Source organism: Larus michahellis, chromosome 1, assembly GCF_964199755.1.
Source record: "Larus michahellis chromosome 1, bLarMic1.1, whole genome shotgun sequence".
Taxonomy (NCBI): domain Eukaryota; kingdom Metazoa; phylum Chordata; class Aves; order Charadriiformes; family Laridae; genus Larus; species Larus michahellis.
In genome coordinates, this window is record NC_133896.1 from 165,913,198 (window position 1) to 165,930,462 (window position 17,265).

General features: G+C 39.6%; 1 protein-coding gene across 3 annotated transcripts in view; it reads left to right on the forward strand.

The window, feature by feature from the left end:
• Nucleotides 1-17,265, forward strand: part of ABCC4 (ATP binding cassette subfamily C member 4 (PEL blood group)) — a 154,027-nt gene that overhangs the window by 46,675 nt on the left and 90,087 nt on the right. For all 3 annotated transcript variants that reach the window (XM_074562976.1, XM_074562968.1, XM_074562960.1), the window contains 6 exons: nucleotides 6,489-6,585; nucleotides 7,708-7,923; nucleotides 9,843-9,983; nucleotides 11,371-11,408; nucleotides 11,767-11,867; nucleotides 14,890-15,036. In XM_074562976.1, coding sequence (XP_074419077.1) covers nucleotides 6,489-6,585; nucleotides 7,708-7,923; nucleotides 9,843-9,983; nucleotides 11,371-11,408; nucleotides 11,767-11,867; nucleotides 14,890-15,036 — 740 coding nt within the window. The remainder of the gene's footprint in view (nucleotides 1-6,488; nucleotides 6,586-7,707; nucleotides 7,924-9,842; nucleotides 9,984-11,370; nucleotides 11,409-11,766; nucleotides 11,868-14,889; nucleotides 15,037-17,265) is intronic.

Sequence of the window (17,265 nt, forward strand, 5' to 3'; positions counted from 1 at the left end):
ATTATTTTTGTAATTAAATATACAGATCTGGGTATTTACCTTGTCTGTTTAAAGTAATTTGATTTTTGGAACCCTTAGGAGCCCATCAATGCTTCCAGTCATGTGTGTCTCAAAGCGTGGAATGCTTGTAGAGCTCCTGTAACATTGGAACTTTGAGGAGAAAGTGCTGTTATGGTGGTGTAGGTAATCAAAAGCAAGTGGAGCTCATCAGTCCTGTAAAACTAGGAGATAAAAGCTAGAAAGTCTTGTTTCTGTAGAGGAATTACAGACAGAATCAGTGTGTCAGAGGAACCAGGCAAAGGTAACCCTGGCATGTACTTCTCAGCGCTGTGTGTAAAGGCGTATACATACCATGTGCTTTGTCCACTGATGACAAGTGTACAAGCAAGTTGGTGTGTAAATTTAAGGATTTTGCTCTGCTCCCTTTCAGGTAGGATCTCTCTAAATCAAGGATCTCTCTAAGGCTTCCCACTTTGTGTTTCCCATCTGGTCCGTGCTCGTTATGCCTCTGATACCACTGCAGTGGTTACAGCCCTAATGAGAAGTACTGGGCAAACTTGAATGCTGTATACCTCTTCTTTTGTGTTACAGGTGTTGCTCATAACAACATATCATAACTTATCACAAAACATAGCTGTATCATCTAAATGTAAAGGTATAATTTAAATTCCTTCAGCTTCATTGTGTTTACTGTAGGGAACATGTTTGAAAGGTATGAATATTTTGTAGTAATGTTGCTTGGGGTATGTTTTTTTTTTGTTGTTTTTTTTTTTTTCCAAAAAGTGAAAAGCAGAAGTGTGATCACTGTACACTCTGTTTTCAAAAAACTTTAAAATTTTACTGTTTTTAGCTCACAGAAATGTGTGTGGTTTTGATTTTGTGTTTTGTTTTTGTTTTTTTTAAAATCATGTGATATAAAAGCAAAAAACCCCACTTGCAAAACCCCAATGTAGTTGTGTGCTTTAGTGTTCGGTGGGTGGAGTTGCAAAACGGTTTTATGAATACCAAACCAGAAATGGACTCAAGGGGGACATATGCAAATTCATGTAGGAAAAGTTCACAAAGAAGAACTTCTTAAACGCTAAGATCTCTGGCTCAAAAAATCCCTAATATATGGACTCTGGAAGCTCGAAATCTTTACCAAAGGAAGCATCACTATATGTTTGCTTATATGCTTTCTCCAGCCATCCAGTGCTGGCTGGGACAGGGCAATGGATTTTGTGGACCTTTATTTTGTGCCAAAACAGTTGTCCTTACATGTTAGCCCAGTGGAGGCTGGGACTTGTCATGAGATGGAGGTAAATGGTTAGCAACGTAAGCATAGAAATAGAAACAGCATAGTAGTAGTAGGTGTGGGGTTTTTTGCCTCTGGCAAACATATCACACTTTTTCTTTTTCCTTTCTTTTTTTTTTTGTTCTGAAATGTTGTAAACTTCGAAATGTACAAAACCAACTGGGGGATTGTTCTCCCTAAACCATTTAAATTTAAAGGAAAAGGAAAGCAAACGTAGTAAGTAAATTAATATAAAAAAGGCTTTATGCCTGTGATCACTTCTGGATGTGCTTTAATTTCATTTCAGCACTTTCAGTTCTTTCCATTGAAACGATTATAAGTCTTGAGTAAAGTTATACTTGCGTGTGAACTTCCAAAAAGGAGAGGCAAAAAGAATGGTAAGGAAGAAAGTGGAATCATTAAAGAAGAGACACTTTGCAGAGGTGAAAGAAAGCTGGTTCTTGGAGATAAAAACTTAAAAAGATTAAAGAAAAACTCATCTCAAAGGAAAGCAAACCTGATAGGGAAGGAGGAACAAATGAGGATTCGCATGTACGAAAGCACCAAGACACTGCCTTTGCGTCGAGGAGCACCGTGGTGTTGTAGGCTCCCTTCTGCGTTAAGTGTCTTCTGCTACATGCTCTGCAGTATCAAAGCTCAGGCTCATTTATTTTTTAATTGTATAGAAGTTTGCTGTCAAAGTGCGACGAGTTTTTTTCAAATGTGTGATAGTATACTGTTACCCAGGTTTGTTAACCTAAAATATCGTTTGTTTGTTTATTTTTCTCAAATTGGAAGAGTGTAGTTTCTGGAGAGATCTATCCTGAGTCTGGTATGCCTGATGATGAACGAAGGTCGTTGATGCTATGTTTTCAGGTGATAGAAAACTGGGCAGTCTTGATTACGGGATGTGAATTAATAGACGCGCACAGCAGGGATAAGCTCAAAGTGTTGGCTCCATGAACACACAATGAGCAGGGATCAGTAGTGTGGCAGTTTTATGGAAAAGGAGGTGCAGATGTCAGTAGATTACAAATCTACGGTATGAGTCAGCAGTGTCATGCTCTTGTTAAGGAAACTGTGCCCTGGGATTTATGAACGGTACTGTATCTGGCAGTACAAGTAAAGTAATTGTCCTATTATGTTTTGTACCTTAAGGTCTCAACTGCAATAATGTCTCAATTTTCTGCACTTCCAAAAAAAGTAGATCCGCTTCAGACTCCAGTGTAGCCCATCAAGAAGATTCAAGTGTCAAGGGAGGGGGGAGAGAAAACCATTTGTCACTATTTGTCCCCCCCTGTCTTGCCTCCAGTCTGGAAGAGAAAGACTTAATGTATGAAGGGACTGTGTACGCAGGAATAAACTGGTCTGCTGACCTTTGGGAAGTAGCGGATTTAAATTGCACCAAAAGATGTAAACTCTGACTTCAGAGAAAAATTTTGTAATGGTGAAGGTAGCTTGCCCCGGGATGTGTTTTCAAGGAAGTTGAAATTTCTGTTATTGAGCTTAAAACAAATAAACATGCGGAACAACCCATCCAGCATCTCCCAGGAATGCTTTTAAGTTTAAATTGATTATTACTTGGGGAAGAGGATGCAACTTTCATAGTCCCTTCATCCCCTTTTTCCTTGTACTGAAGATGCTGAAGAACCTTTGGGTCTTCTCTGTCCAAATCTTGCCTGGCTGTGTGTGCACGTGTGTGTCTGTTTGCGCTTGTGTATTTAATAAATGTGGCAGCGGCGACCGCAATTTGTGCGGTAATGGGTCCCGTTGTCCTACATTAAATGTGCTCGCAGCCTAACTAACAGAGTATGCCCCTCAAGAGTAACGGAGAAACACAAGGCAAACTTTGTGGGGTTTTAAACAGCAAGTAAAAAGATGGTGACGGTTCTGGGCGTACACCAGCAGACGTCTGAACCCTTGGAGCAGGCATGTCCCCTGCTGAGGCAGCCTTTCCCTGCATTCTCTGCATTGTCAGTGAGAAAGGGAGACGCTGTCACCTGGAATTGGGTGTTTCACCTAGAATTGGTGGTTGCTTTTCTTCAGCTACGCAGAGCAGTATTTCTAAAACGAGATGTGTCATGAAACTAGCGCGATGAAGCCTTAGCGAAGCAGTTTAAAAACATACACGCTTACGGACTACTTTGGGTTTTTCTTCTTTTTCAGTTCTTAGACAATACCAAGTTTTCAGTAATTCACCGAGCTCTCGGAGTTTTGTGCTAGCCCTTTTCTCACATTTGGGTTTGCTGAGCCTCTCTGAACTCTGGCTTCAGTCTTCTGTGGCAGCCAAGGCACTGTATAAACTTAATGCTCACTGTAAACTGCTGAAAGGATGTTGTTAAATGGGAGAGAAAATATTAAAAAAAAAAATAATTAAAAATGGTTTCGAACATAAAGCTCAAGTAGTTTGATGTTTTGAAACAGATGTTAAGTATATACTTAGTATTTTATTTGTTTTGCAGCTTCTGTGCTTTATGACAATACAGTATTTTAAATGGCAAAATTTTCTAGTGAGCTGTCTGAGCAGTGAGTTGCTTAACTCAGTAATAGATCTAAGTATACACTCTTTGTTGTGATTTTTTCCTCCCTGTGCTCATGCCAGTGAATTGTGACAACAATTTTTCTACTCACCTGTTATCAACAAACTGTTCAGCTGGGTTCTTTCTACCCAGATAGACATCAAACTGAGAGTTGTTTTTTTTAAAAAAAAATTCTCAATTGAGTGAGCTGATGTATCAGTGGAATTTATATTTCCACAGAGGTCATTTTTGCCTTCTCTCCCGAGATCGAGATCACGCAGGATGCTGTGCTGACAGCTCTGACAGTTCTAATTGGTTTGCTGTGATGCTGTGATAACCCACTCTTTTTTTTTTCTTTTTTTTCCCCCTCCAAATGCGAACTTAAAGTACAATGGGATCGTTGTGACTCAGGATCAAGGTTTAAAGGTTTTCAGCCATCGGATTTTTTAGTGCCTAGTTTGTCCCAGTAAGCTGTTAGACATACATCTGGCACATGGGAAATTCAGTGATCAAAGGCGTATATAGGCTGCAGGACTATGTAAGGGAAAGCTACGTCTCTTCACAGTGAATACCTGATATATTTTCTTCTGGCAGCTTTCCTGCTAGGCGAGTAAATATCCTGTAGCCTCTCTGATCTTTGTCCAGTTCTCTGGATAGGTTTTGTTGAAGATTATGTTTTGTTGCGTGTCTTCAGCTGGTGCTCTAGTTGCCCTGGGACTTGTTTCAGTGACTGCTCGGAGGATGGACAGTAACCACACCACAGTAATGCTCCCACAGAGAGAGCGTGCTGTATAAATAGTGGCAGCTGCTCAAATAGTTACACTGCTGCAAGTACCTTGATTAATTGTTATCTTGGCCACCTAAGAATGACGTCGTGGGTTTATAGTCGCTCCTTGAATGCCGCATAGCAAGCATATAACTTCCTCGGGAAGAGGTTGCTTTTAACTTCATTTTACTGCAGAGTTTATTTGGAACACTGTATTATACTTTCTGCATGTAATTATGCTGACAAGTACTAGTATTAACCATTTTATAGAACTCTGCTTCCTACAGTCTTCGTAGGAGTGATAAAGTAGATGTTAAAAGCTGTGCAGGGAGTTAACTGGACATATAATGTGAACGTGTGAAACACAGTGAACAATATATTATTGGTGTGAAGCTCGCGTTCTTTTTCTGCCTTGACTCCCCTTGCTGTTCATCTGCATTTCTGCATTGAATTTGTACTGTTGGATTGCTGTGGTTTTGCTTGTGTTTTTCTGGAGAATGCGGGGAGAGAGAATTTGTCTGTGTGCGTGATTCTTTGTTTTTCTTTTGTGGTGAGTGCCACCCTCCTCTGTCATGTTACCAAATGGGAGTTAGCATGTTAGATCTCAAAGGCTCTTTCCAACCATGAGGATTCTATGATTCTGTGTTAGCGAAATTGAGCCCAACAGGAGTGGACCTGTGGAGAAAAACACACGGTGCCAAGGTCCTGGTGCAGGTCAGAAGGTTCTGCTTTGAGCAATCTGCAGCCTAGCCCTTCAGGCTCCATTCCTTGTCAGCGGAGTAGTGATGAGAAGTGCTACCAAAGTGTGTGTTCCTGCTTGGTTTTGTCCAGAAGTCTAGTTACTGGGCCCCAATACCACTCAACAGTATGCGCAGCAGCAGATTGAGTTGAGACAACCATGAGACGATCCTCAAAAAGGCACTCCTGATCCAAATGCTAATGTATACACCTTCACTGGACACTTCAGTTCTAGACAATATCAGTTTTCCTTGTTTCTTAAGATAGCGAGTAGTTGAGAAAGGGGTGTCCTCTCGAAGGGTTTGTCTCCCTGCTGTGTAACTGTGGGGATGAAGGCAACGAGAATATTGGTGGTGTTGGATACTCAGTTGTGTCTGTGGTGTCCCTGTTGTACGTGAAGAGCTTGCTTGCAGATCTCTGCACTTGTAAACCATTGCTCCACTGCTATGTTTTGGGCGTGGCATTTGGCTCTGGTGGCCTTTCAAGGCTCTGCGGAAAAGATACGAGATATTTTTTCTGCTAAAACCGTATGGGATTGAACTGCACTTGCTGGCTGGTTCTGGTGTGCCCAGTCCCTTCTTCACTTCTCTCTCCAAATCCCAAACTTCTGGGGAAGACTCTAGGGGTAAGCAGATAAGGTACTGGAGAGGAAGGTAAGCCTTGATTCTACGGGAGAAGGTCAGAGATGGTTGAAGGATCTCACTCCTCTACCTCAATACATACCTGGATGTAGCTCAGATCAGCAGTACTGTTTACTTCTCCAGAACTCTCAGTGGCACACTGTTACAGCTGCTCTCAAAGCTCATCTCAAAGAAGTTACTTCTATTGGCTGTATTTTTCCACAGTTGTCTGCAGTATGTTGCCCTGCTTTCTCTTTCCATTAGTATAATTTTTGTTGAATACCTTCTTTGCAATTCAGCTTGACGTGTACGTTTGTTGGGAGGATGTTTTAAGACAATTTGAATGAAATGTCCTTAAGGTATTTCCTCCTCTTTCCCCCCTACCCTGAAAACTTAAAAAGATAAATAAGGAACATGTGTGTTAAGTGTAATTTTTATAAATCTAATAAGCATGCACGTCTTTTTTTTCTTATTTTAAACACTGTATAATTGAATAGAAGAGGTTTTCCAGAAATAGTAAAAATGTTTTAGGACACTTCATTTTTTTAATTAGTTCTTCCATCTCTTTGCAGATGTATTTGTCAGGCCTTACATCAGAAGATCTCTGTTTTGGTCACTCACCAGTTGCAATATCTCCGTGCTGCAAATCAGATTCTAATTTTAAAAGATGTAAGTGATTTCAGTGTCTATACTTTTATATTTCACGTGCTTTCTAATTATCCTTTTTAATCTAAGAGTGAAAAAAACCAAACCCAACTAGTTAGAGATTTTTACTTTTGGTTTGTAAATATATTTTCTGTCTACTAATGACAAAATATGTTTTTAAAAATTTATAGTTATTAATGAAATAAGTAGATTTTTCGTATAATACCTTTCCTGAAAAATCTGTTTCTGAATCTTACATAATCTTACATGTTGATTTTCATTTTACATATGCATAATATACTGTAAGATAATAACTTATTTTGAGACTATATTAATGCTTTGCTTTTATTCTTGTTTCTTACACTTTTGTGTGAATTAAGAACTACGTTGATTTTGCAACCAGTCCCTTTTTTAAATTAAGGCTGACAAATGGTCACCGATACCTTTGAGAATGAACAGCCCTTTAACAAAACTGGTTCCAAACTTCACTGTACCAGATACTCACGGGTAGAGGGGAAATACAGAAACTTCATCTGTTTTGTTGTTGTTTTTTTTTTTAAGGTTGGGTAATGAAGTGCTCCAAATTGCTTTTGATGCATCACAAAGTTACAAAAAAGGACACTGGCCATCTTTTTCCTCCCATTCAGATGTCTTTAAACATTACAGTAGCTTTCTAGAGATGAGTTTGTGATAGAGCTGTAGGAAGTGCGGAAATGTTCTGTGTTGCTCCTTGTAGAGCTCTGTGAGGACCAGAATATCAAGCTGCTGTTTACCCCTAGCCTGCAGTAATATAAAAAGGCTGATGGTTATGTATGTGGTTCAGCTCCTTGTCCTAAAGCTGCATGGCTGTGTCCTGCAGCATCTCCAAGGAGGTAATTCTTACCTGGCTGTAACTGAGACTTTTGACATCCCATTTGTTTGCTCCTTGGCCTGGTTAGCTGCTGGGAAGGGACTGCTTAGAGGGTGAACAGCTTGTTTCTGCTCTGCTGAATGAGGAACTGATAGTTAAGAGGCTTCAGCTCAGTTACGGCCGTGGGAAGCGCACTCAGCAACTGCAGAACCCCAGAGGCAGCAGGGGTAGATAGGAAAAATTGTCCTTTACATAAAGTGTATAATGAAGATAATCAAAGCTTATATTAATTGTAGGGTAAAATGGTGGGGAAAGGTACCTATTCAGAGTTCCTGAGATCTGGCATCGACTTTGCTTCCCTTTTGAAAAAAGACGAGGAGGTAGAACAGCCATCAGTTCCAGGAACCCCCAACCTGAAGTCTGCCCGGAGCCGAACCTTCTCAGAGTCCTCTGTCTGGTCCCAGGATTCTTCTGTCCACTCACAGAAAGACGGAGCAGTGGAACAACCACCTGTGAGTGCTCAAAGGGTAGACGTGTCTCAACTGTTGTCTGGCTGGTTTTTAACTTAAACTGCGATGAGGGCTTTCCCTGCCACGTTTGAATTTCAGGGATTGTTGGATTGCATTAGCAGGTGAGAGCTCGCCCATGGTGGATCTGCCCGGCGCTGTGCTTGGCTGGTAGTCCTGCCGCCTGGGCTGCAGAGGGCAGGCATCCCACAGCTCTGCGCTGCTCTCTTCAAACCCGGCAGAGTCAGTTTGTTCAGGTTCAACATCAGCTCTGCTGGATGCGGGAGCCATTCCTATAGGTGTCCAAAGACACCGCACTGTGCTTCCTTCATCCTGTTCTCTGATAGCGGTGCTTTAAAGAGCCAATACCACTGCACTGTGTGGGTTCTGTTTGTTTGTGCAGTGCCGAGCTCAAATTAATATTTTCGCTGAAATCCTGAGCTGTGGGAAGTGGGTGCGGAAGCCATGGCTGTATACAAAGTCTACATTTGCATGGCTGGCATTAACGTACTCGCATCATCTGGAGCTGGCCCTGAGGGGGTAACCTTGGGACACCACCGCATTGCTCTCCCCAGCCCTTCTGTTGGTGAAAACAGAATGCTTTGTGTCGTGCCACCTTGACTTCCAGTTGCCTTGTTATCTTTTGGTCTGCGCAGTGCAAAAGCAGCCTGTTTCTGTAAGGTGGCCTTCTGCTGGTGTGCAGGAGCCACGTAACCCTGCTAGGCTTGTGCTAGCTCTGCATGCATGGAACACGTGGAGCAAATGGAACAAGAAATCCCTCTGTGTCCCTGATGATTGGCACCTTTATGCTATGAGTATATATTATTTCTTTTTCTTTTCTGTACTGAAAAGCAGTGAGATCTAACTAAAAAAAAAAAAAAAAAAAAAAAAAAAAAAAGAACACTGCAGACTTTTTCATACCTTTTTGGAGGAATGGTATTGTGGCCAAATGCAGTAAACTTAACTGATCATATTAATGTCCCAGTGGTGACTCCACTGTTAAATCCACAAAGGTGTGCCAAATGTTTTATGAGCATTAGAGCTGTTGGATGTGGGGCGGGGCCTGGAGAAACAAAAAACCGAGATAGCCTTCTCTTATAAGTCAGTAGGTGGGATTTTTCACATCTAAGTCAGGTCTGTTGATTCCACTGCTCTTGTACAGCTATGCCTGCTGACAACAAAATCAAGTGTTATGCGTCCATTGAACTGGCACTAGTTTTTCTATCACAAATACGGTCAATAAAAAATCAGAATTTTGCTCATTTGAATAGTTCTTTTACCTTCTTTATGCCTGTCCGATTTGCTTTCTTTTCTGTCTCTCAGTGTCCCCCATCCATTGTTTGCTTAATATGATTTCTCATTTGTCATTTTCCTTGTTTCCCCTGTTAACAGATGCTTTGATGGTCCTTACAAGGAGGTGATTAGCACTTCATGGGTCATTTGTTACTCTGGGCATATGTTGATTGATTTTGGTGCATACTTGCAGAAGAGTATTCAAATACTTCTCTGAAAAGGAAAGGTTACCCACACTTGCATTCTGAAAACAGAATCTTTCCCAAGTCGAGGCCTTAGTTTCCAGAGCTGTTAGGACTGAAGGTAGTGCATAAGAAAAGAAAAGCCTGGGTTAGTGGTCAGTTAAAGTATTTCTGGCTGTAAAGGAAGTCATGTTACATACTGTGATGCAATGCAAAATAAAATCCTCACAGTGTCATTTTGCAGAGTATATTTTTCAGTATTACTGCACTGAGACTGATTTATTTTTTTTTTCCATTAAAGCTATAGTTCCGATATTTGAAGTTTTTATATGCACAATCATTTTATCTCCTTATTTAATTGTTTGCTAATCATGAACCATGACTTTCAAGTGGCTTAGTCTGAATCTGTAATTGCAAGGTTGATGCTTTTTATTCTGTATTTTTTTTCAGGCTGAAAATGCACTGGCTGTAGTGCCAGAGGAGAGTCGCTCTGAGGGGAAAATAAACTTCAGGGTTTACAGAAAATATTTCACTGCGGGAGCAAATTACTTTGTGATTTTTATACTTTTAGTATTCAATATTTTGGCACAGGTAAGTTGTTGGGAGCCACAAATAATATTGAATGTATTTTGGTTTTGCATTTTTTTCTTTCTTCCTTTTTCTTTTTTACATAGTGTATGCTTGTTACTGTGATGTTTCAGCTAAAATGTTTGGAGACATAGTGTTCTTTAATAATTTTGTAGTGTACTCGTCAAATTTTACATATCAATGTGGAGTTTTGGTACAGCATTGAGAGGTCTTGTGCTGATTCTTCAACCATTTTAATACTTCAGTAAAATAATTATTTTACTGGCAGCGTGGCACAGAACTTATAAGCCAGTCTAATTTTTGGAGATAGAGAACAAAATAATAAGGTGTATAAAGCAGTGTTTAACAAATCTGAACAATTAATATGTTTCTAGTTGAAGGAGGGTAAAAAGATCGGCTGGGTATGGGAGAACGGAGTCTGACAGAAGTGTTGAAAGAAAAGGTCGTCTGCTGATAAGTGTAGGTTGTGTGAAGGGCTAGAAGGAGGGTCGCTGTTTAGCAGAAGAAGAAAGTGAGGAAGAGGACAGGCAAATACTGTGCGTAGTGCAGACTGTAGCAGGTATCTAAAAGAATTCTTAAACAAGGAAAATTATTTTGAAACTCACTGAAAGAAATGGTGAGCTGCGGAAGCTGCGTGAAGACAGCTTATTGCCTTTTTCTCTCTTGCCTGCTGAGAAAGCTTAAATTCATTTCATGGAAACGATTGGTCTTGGATGGAAAAAATAGTCCATATATTTAGACATGTTACTTCCTTTTTGCTTGTCCTTGAATTGAGTCTGTTGGAAAGATAGCTAAGCAAGATGAAATCTTTGCAGTAGACTGCCCGGAACTTTAAATTCATGTGAACAGAGGTGTATTTTGAGATAAATAACCCTGTTACAAGTTTGTAGTCACCTCTCGGCACAGAAAGAAGGCGGCAGTAGGAGTTTTTCCCTCCTTCTCTTCTCTCATCCTCCTTCAACCCTGTTTCTGGTCATTATCTCCCATAAACACAAATTTCTGGACTGGTAACATCAGAAAGTTTGTTAATCAAAAAGCATTTTGGAATATCTCTAGTAGCAAATTTAGGAACTGAAAAAATGAGTTCTTTAATGTGCAATTAACATACATTAGGAAGAGCTACTATATTTTGTTTGCTTAAGTGTATTGCTTTCCTTTAGTTTGCTATCATGTAAGGTAATTTAAGGTAACTTCTTTCTTTGTAGAGGGTTCTAATGTACCTTCTAATGTGCTTTGCAAATCGCTGCTGGTCTTGAAAGACTGGATGGCATACTTTCCTGAATATGTGATGTTTTCCCAGAGAACATGAAAGAATAGCAAGGAAATTTTAATTTTCTAATGTTTTTTTCATTTTGTAAGATGATTCTTGTGTTTGCCTCTTTTACTCAAGGTGGCATATGTGCTCCAGGACTGGTGGCTTTCTTACTGGTAAGTGGGTGATAATAACTGGTCAGTCATTTCTGACTTTTCAGTCAAGTGCTGTTTGTCTAATAGAAGTCAGTGTTGTATGAGGGGTGGGGGGAACCTCTTCTGGGAAACTTCAGAAGATGCTTGATCTTTTTCTGATCTCCACTCATTTTGTGTGTGGGCGGGAAAAATTGAACTTTATGCTGAAGTGTAGCCTGTGATTGCTTCTACTCGTGGTGTGATGCATGACAACATCAGTACACGGGAACTTCTGAACTAAAGATTTCAACAGAGTTGAATCTAGAAACAGTTGAACATACTCATGAATATTTGCAGAATGTGATTTGATGATCATTATCTTCTGTATGCGTTTCCACAGGGCAAATCACCAAGAAAAGTTGAATGTCACAACAAATGGAAATAATGGAGCAAATGAGACTGAACATCTAGACCTTAACTTTTATTTGGGAATTTACGCAGGTAATTACACACTCACGTGTGTGTGTGTCTACAGAACTTATCTGACCTATTGTAATAAACAGTTTTGAGAGGTGTGAAGCAACGGCAGTGTGGGGAAATGTGATTTCTAGCAGTAACTGAGTAATGTCTTAACAGATTAGAAGGCTGAGTCTTGCTTCCTGACTAAATTAATTGGAATAAATAAAATGAAAAAATCTAACAGAAGTAGTACATTGAATGCGGACTCTTAATTTGCTTTGCCTGGATTTTGGAAAGTAAACTAGGAATTGAGTATTCAAAAAGTCAGTCACCGTAAGGTTGTGATTATTGTCTATACTAATAGGTCATTGAGCTAAATCTTCAGTCATTATATGGACGGGCAAAAGGGATTAGAAATGGATCTTCATTCTGCGCTGTTCTAAAACTTGGCATGGCTACATTCCTTCTGAAGTGCCATAGCAAAAGAACCAGTTTTTAGAAAGCATCTTAGATGGGTATGCAAAGCAGGATGTTAAAAAACGTTTCAATACATTTCAGTCGGTAGCCATATGCTTCTGAATATCCAGAAAAGGGCATTGATCCTTGTATTCAGGCCTCCAAACATCTTAAAATACTGCTCTGAAATGTAGTAAAAATTGGCGTAGAAAAATCACATGTAGAAATATGCTCTCAGCCTCTTCTGTTTAGCACTTCTAGTGATGTACAGTTTTGTATGGCATGGTAATTTCTTGATGGAGATGTAAATGATAGGTCTGAGAAAACAGGTGGAATACCAGAGGAGTGCGCATTGAATGTGCTCAGAAACATCTCTCAGGAGAGAGAATAGGCAGAGGATTTTTTGTTTGGTTTTTTTTCGGGAATCCACATGATCTGAGTGCTTGACAGAAAACATTGTGCTTGGCCTGGGAAGCAACAATTTAGGAGCCAGATAAACTTGGCTCTTATTTTCTCTGTGTAATGTCTTATTTCATGAGCTGTTCCAGTGGACTGCACAGTATGATTAAGCGTGGCAAACTTGGCTTTCTCTGACCGTATAACCTAAACCACGTTATGGAAAATTTTATCTTTTAAGGCAAATTTTGTTCTAGATAGCAGAACAGCAAAAGTTACCTTTATATTGAAATGTTCAGATGGCTTAGTGAGATATTTGCAATAGTTGAACAGACAGCATTGAGTTACCTACACAAAATTGTAAGTGAAGTTGAAAAACTTATAAAAAGATAGTACATTTCATGTGAAGTGCATAATAATCTAACTTACCTTTTTTTATAACCTCTGAAACCGTATAAAATAATCTAACATTTTTATTTTGGATTCTCAATGTTTAGAAAAAGAAAAAATCACCATGGTAATTCCTTCCTAGTCCTTGTTGTTTCTATGAAACAAAGATGTAGAAGAGTAAAATTTCTGTTAATGAGAAACCCTGTTGGCCAGAACTGAGGTACCAATTCCACACTTTTTCTATAAAGTGAGCGTGCAAAGAGTCCTTGTCTCTCTCATGCTGAGGTGGTGAGCTTGTAAACAGGGAAAGCAAAGACCTTTGGCATGAGACAGACCGGATGAAGGAGTTGAAAGTGAGTCTCATTCCTCCCTCTTCTCCCCAGCCATCAGCTCTTTTCAGGTGATTTGTTTGGTGAGGGTCATGCCAGCGGCTTCCAGTGGCTTCCAAGCCCGAGTGAAGCTGTACAGAAATGTGGGAATCCCAGGATGTGCTCCCTCTCCTCCATTCGCTCCCACAGATTGCTGTTAGGCATGGGCTCTGCCACAGCCTCCTGCTTAGTACCTCTTCTGCTCCCTTTTTGCATGACCCAGCTTTCCTGTGCGGGTACATGCAGTTACTCTTGGAAAAGTTGTTTTCTTTTACCTGGCCCGAAATACAGCAGTCAGGACAAGGCAAACAAGCTCTCATCCCAGCCACGTGCTTTTTTTTTAAAAAAGAGCACCACGCAGAACATGGGCAATAAACTGTGAGCAGACAAATGAAATAGTGATACCTTTTCTTGCGACCTGGGAGGATACAGCAGTAAGCAGGATGGAATACCTGATTGACTTAACCACATCATAAAATATAAAACCTCACTCTTTCCCACTGTTACTATAGCTGTACCTGAATTGCGTCCAGTTTTAATCTGTCCTTAGACTAGGCAATGTTTTTTGTTTATAGTTAGGGTCTAACTTCAGGGCGTCCCCAAGGCCTGAGCATCTGGGCTTGTGGTAGCTATGCTTAGTTTCTGGAGCACATCACCTGGAGCCTGGAAGCACTGCCAAATGCCAGGTTAACACCTTTGCTATTCACCTCCATCAACTGGGAATTTGGGCAGGCACAATGGAGGTTACACGCAGCAAAGAGAGCAGCAGCAATCTCATCATTCTTTGTTTCCGTGTTTTGCCCCGCAGCACCCCTGTCTTGTAAGTGGAGATGTGCCCAGAAGAAAGACAAACAGTCTACAGACCACTTCCCTAGAAGGGCTCTGTTTCACATGGCATAAGGGATGCATCTTACACTGTGTTAAAGAAATACGCGTAATTTAAATTATATGATGTGGTTTACAGGGGGAAGAATGGCATGAGTGGTTTGGGCTGATTGAGAATAACTCAAGGTTGTCTCTAAATAGCCATGTATATTATATTGCTTGGTTAATACCTGCTGGCAAATGTTGAATCTTCGCAGTGACCTCTGCAAGCCACAATTGTACACGGCACTGTGAAATGAATTTCTTAGCAGAGCTGTTATGCAGAAGGTTTTAATACAGATTTATTTTATAGGTTAACAGAAGCTTCCTGCATTTCTATAAAGTACCAATTCTTTCAAACCGAAAAAGAGAAATTGTTTAAATTGGTGTTATGATAATAACTGAAGCTAGTGACAAATACAAGATGCCAATGTTCTGCACTCAGTCTGGGTTCCTAGGCTTAAGTTTGGATTCTTGCTATATACAGAAGTCAATAAAACTTTGGTTTAGTTCATTTTTATTTTTAAAGTCTTTCCTTGTGAAAGATCCATATCTGTATGCGTGGTCTGTGCATGTTTTTTTAATTTCAGGTTTAACAGTGGCTACAATACTGTTTGGAATAATAAGAAGTCTTCTGGTGTTTCAAGTTCTGGTTAATTCTGGTCAGACTTTGCACAACAAAATGTTTCAATCCATTTTGAAAGCTCCCGTCTTGTTTTTTGACAGAAATCCTATAGGTAAGTTTAGTAGTAAAAAATCCTTAATATTTAATGTACCTCATTAATTATGTTAACTATATTATTTCTGGGCAATTATGGATTTATAGTGTATTTGCACATTTGTGGGAATTTGTTGCTGCTTTTAATTAAAATCTTTAAATGTGGTCTTTTAAAATCTCGAAGACAGAATGTTGACTGCTTGTTGATGGTTGGTCATACTCTTTTTCAGATGCAGTCTATAGAAAAATGAATTGTATGTTGTTGTACATTGACCTGCTAGTTGCGTTGCTGGTGTTACACAGGGGTCTCTTCCATATGCTGAATGTATAAGCATGCATTTTGTGGAGATGCCTTTCTTGTGCTTTTCTTTGAAAGTTTGAGTCCAAAAATTATTTGCTCTTTTAGAAAGTAATTTTAAGCGTGTGTGGTAATTCACAGTTGTTGAGAAACAGTGTAGCTGTGAAACTATCTTTCCAGAATGGGCAAAAGCATAAAGCACGCAATTTAAAACCATAATCCAAATCCTTATGGTCTTCAAAAGAGAGAAGCTGGAGCAGAGTGAAGAGAGTGAGGAAGTGGGCTGGTGCTGATTTAATAGCCAGTCTTACAGGAGAAACAGAATTCTGATGGCCTTCACTCCCTTGAAGAAAAAGAACATAAGCTTGTTCTCATAGTTCCAGAAGCTGTTTAATGCTCGTAAGGGTATCTAGGGATAGCGTTACTGTTTCAGAGTAGTTACTAAAATTAGTAAGATTTTCAGGGGAAAAAAAATCATGTGGAGAAAAGGTTCATGTCCGTAATATGGTGAATGAAACATGTACCATTTCCCCTTTGAAAAAAATGATACACAACTGCACAAGTTTAAGGCTGGTCTACTTGTGCTGCGAGTCTGTGGTAGTGCAAATTCAAGGCCACTGCAAAGAGTTAGAAGTGAAGCCGTAAGCTCAGGAGAGAGGTTACTGGAGAGCTAGCGAGAGCATATACAAGAAATTATAGTACTGATAGCATTCGTTGTCAGATAGAGATGGATTTTCCTCTTTTTTTTTTTTTTTTTTGTGTGTGTATGTGTGTGGCATCTGCAGTAACTGCATTTTTGAGGAAGTACATAATCATCTTTTAAGAATGCCTGTAAACACGACTCATCATAACGAACAGAACTATAGACTAAATATCAGGGACAATATAGAGTAATAAATAACGGTTGGCTTTGTAACATACTGTGAAGCTCAAATTAGCAGTGCTTTGTAAAAGAGGGACATTCATAAAACCTGCCTATCGCTGGTATTCACACACTGTCATGACTTACAGATGTGTGTTTCTATTTATCAGCAGATATTTTATAACAGAAGACCAGCATCAGTGTGCATATATTTCTTTCCCTTCATCTTTCGTTTGGTCATGGTAGCATGCAAAGGTACTGCTGTTCTGATCTATACATCTTTTGAAAAAGGAAAAAAGAAAAGGGAAAAGATGAAATGTGAGACGATGCTGCCGTTCAGAACTGCACCATGTAGCAGTGCTGAAATTCTGTTTTTAACATCTGCGTTTCATTGTCTGAATTACTTTTTTTATTTTTATTGTGTATTTATCTTTTAGAACTTACAGATGCTATTTTCCTTGCATTGGAGTGAGGTTTGTTTAAGTAGACGTATTTTTATTTCTTTCTTCTTTTTTTTTCCTTAAGATTATGAAAGATATATTAAAAAGAAATTGAAATTATTAAAGGCTCCTTTTTCTAGGGTTGCGATTGTAATAGCCAAGCTATTAGTTATCATATCCCGTATTACCCAAGCTGATATTGCAGTTACAGATGTGTTGTTTAAGCATCCAGCATGTTTGTGTGAGGTCTGTTAGACCTCAGCAGAAGCAATTGCTGAACTGACTCTTTCTGTTTTATTTCTCCAAAAATGATCAGCAATTAAAAAATGCCACGGTCAGTATGTCGAATGCAGTGATCCACATTCCAAAGTTGAGGAAGGAAACAAATAAATAGGCATCCCAAGCTCTCGATAGTTCTTATTGGGGAAACAGACTAATGAGCAGCATCAGGGAGTCGACATTAGGAAATGGAAATATGTGGTGAATCATGACATGTCTGTCAGCTCCCAACAGTGTAGTTCAAATCAGTCGTGGTGAATAAATGAAATGACTTATTTCTAAAAAAAAATTATACTTTGTGAATCAGTTTAGGCACAAGCCCAAGATATCTCTTTACAGATTGCATTAGCAATATATAGGGAGGGGGAG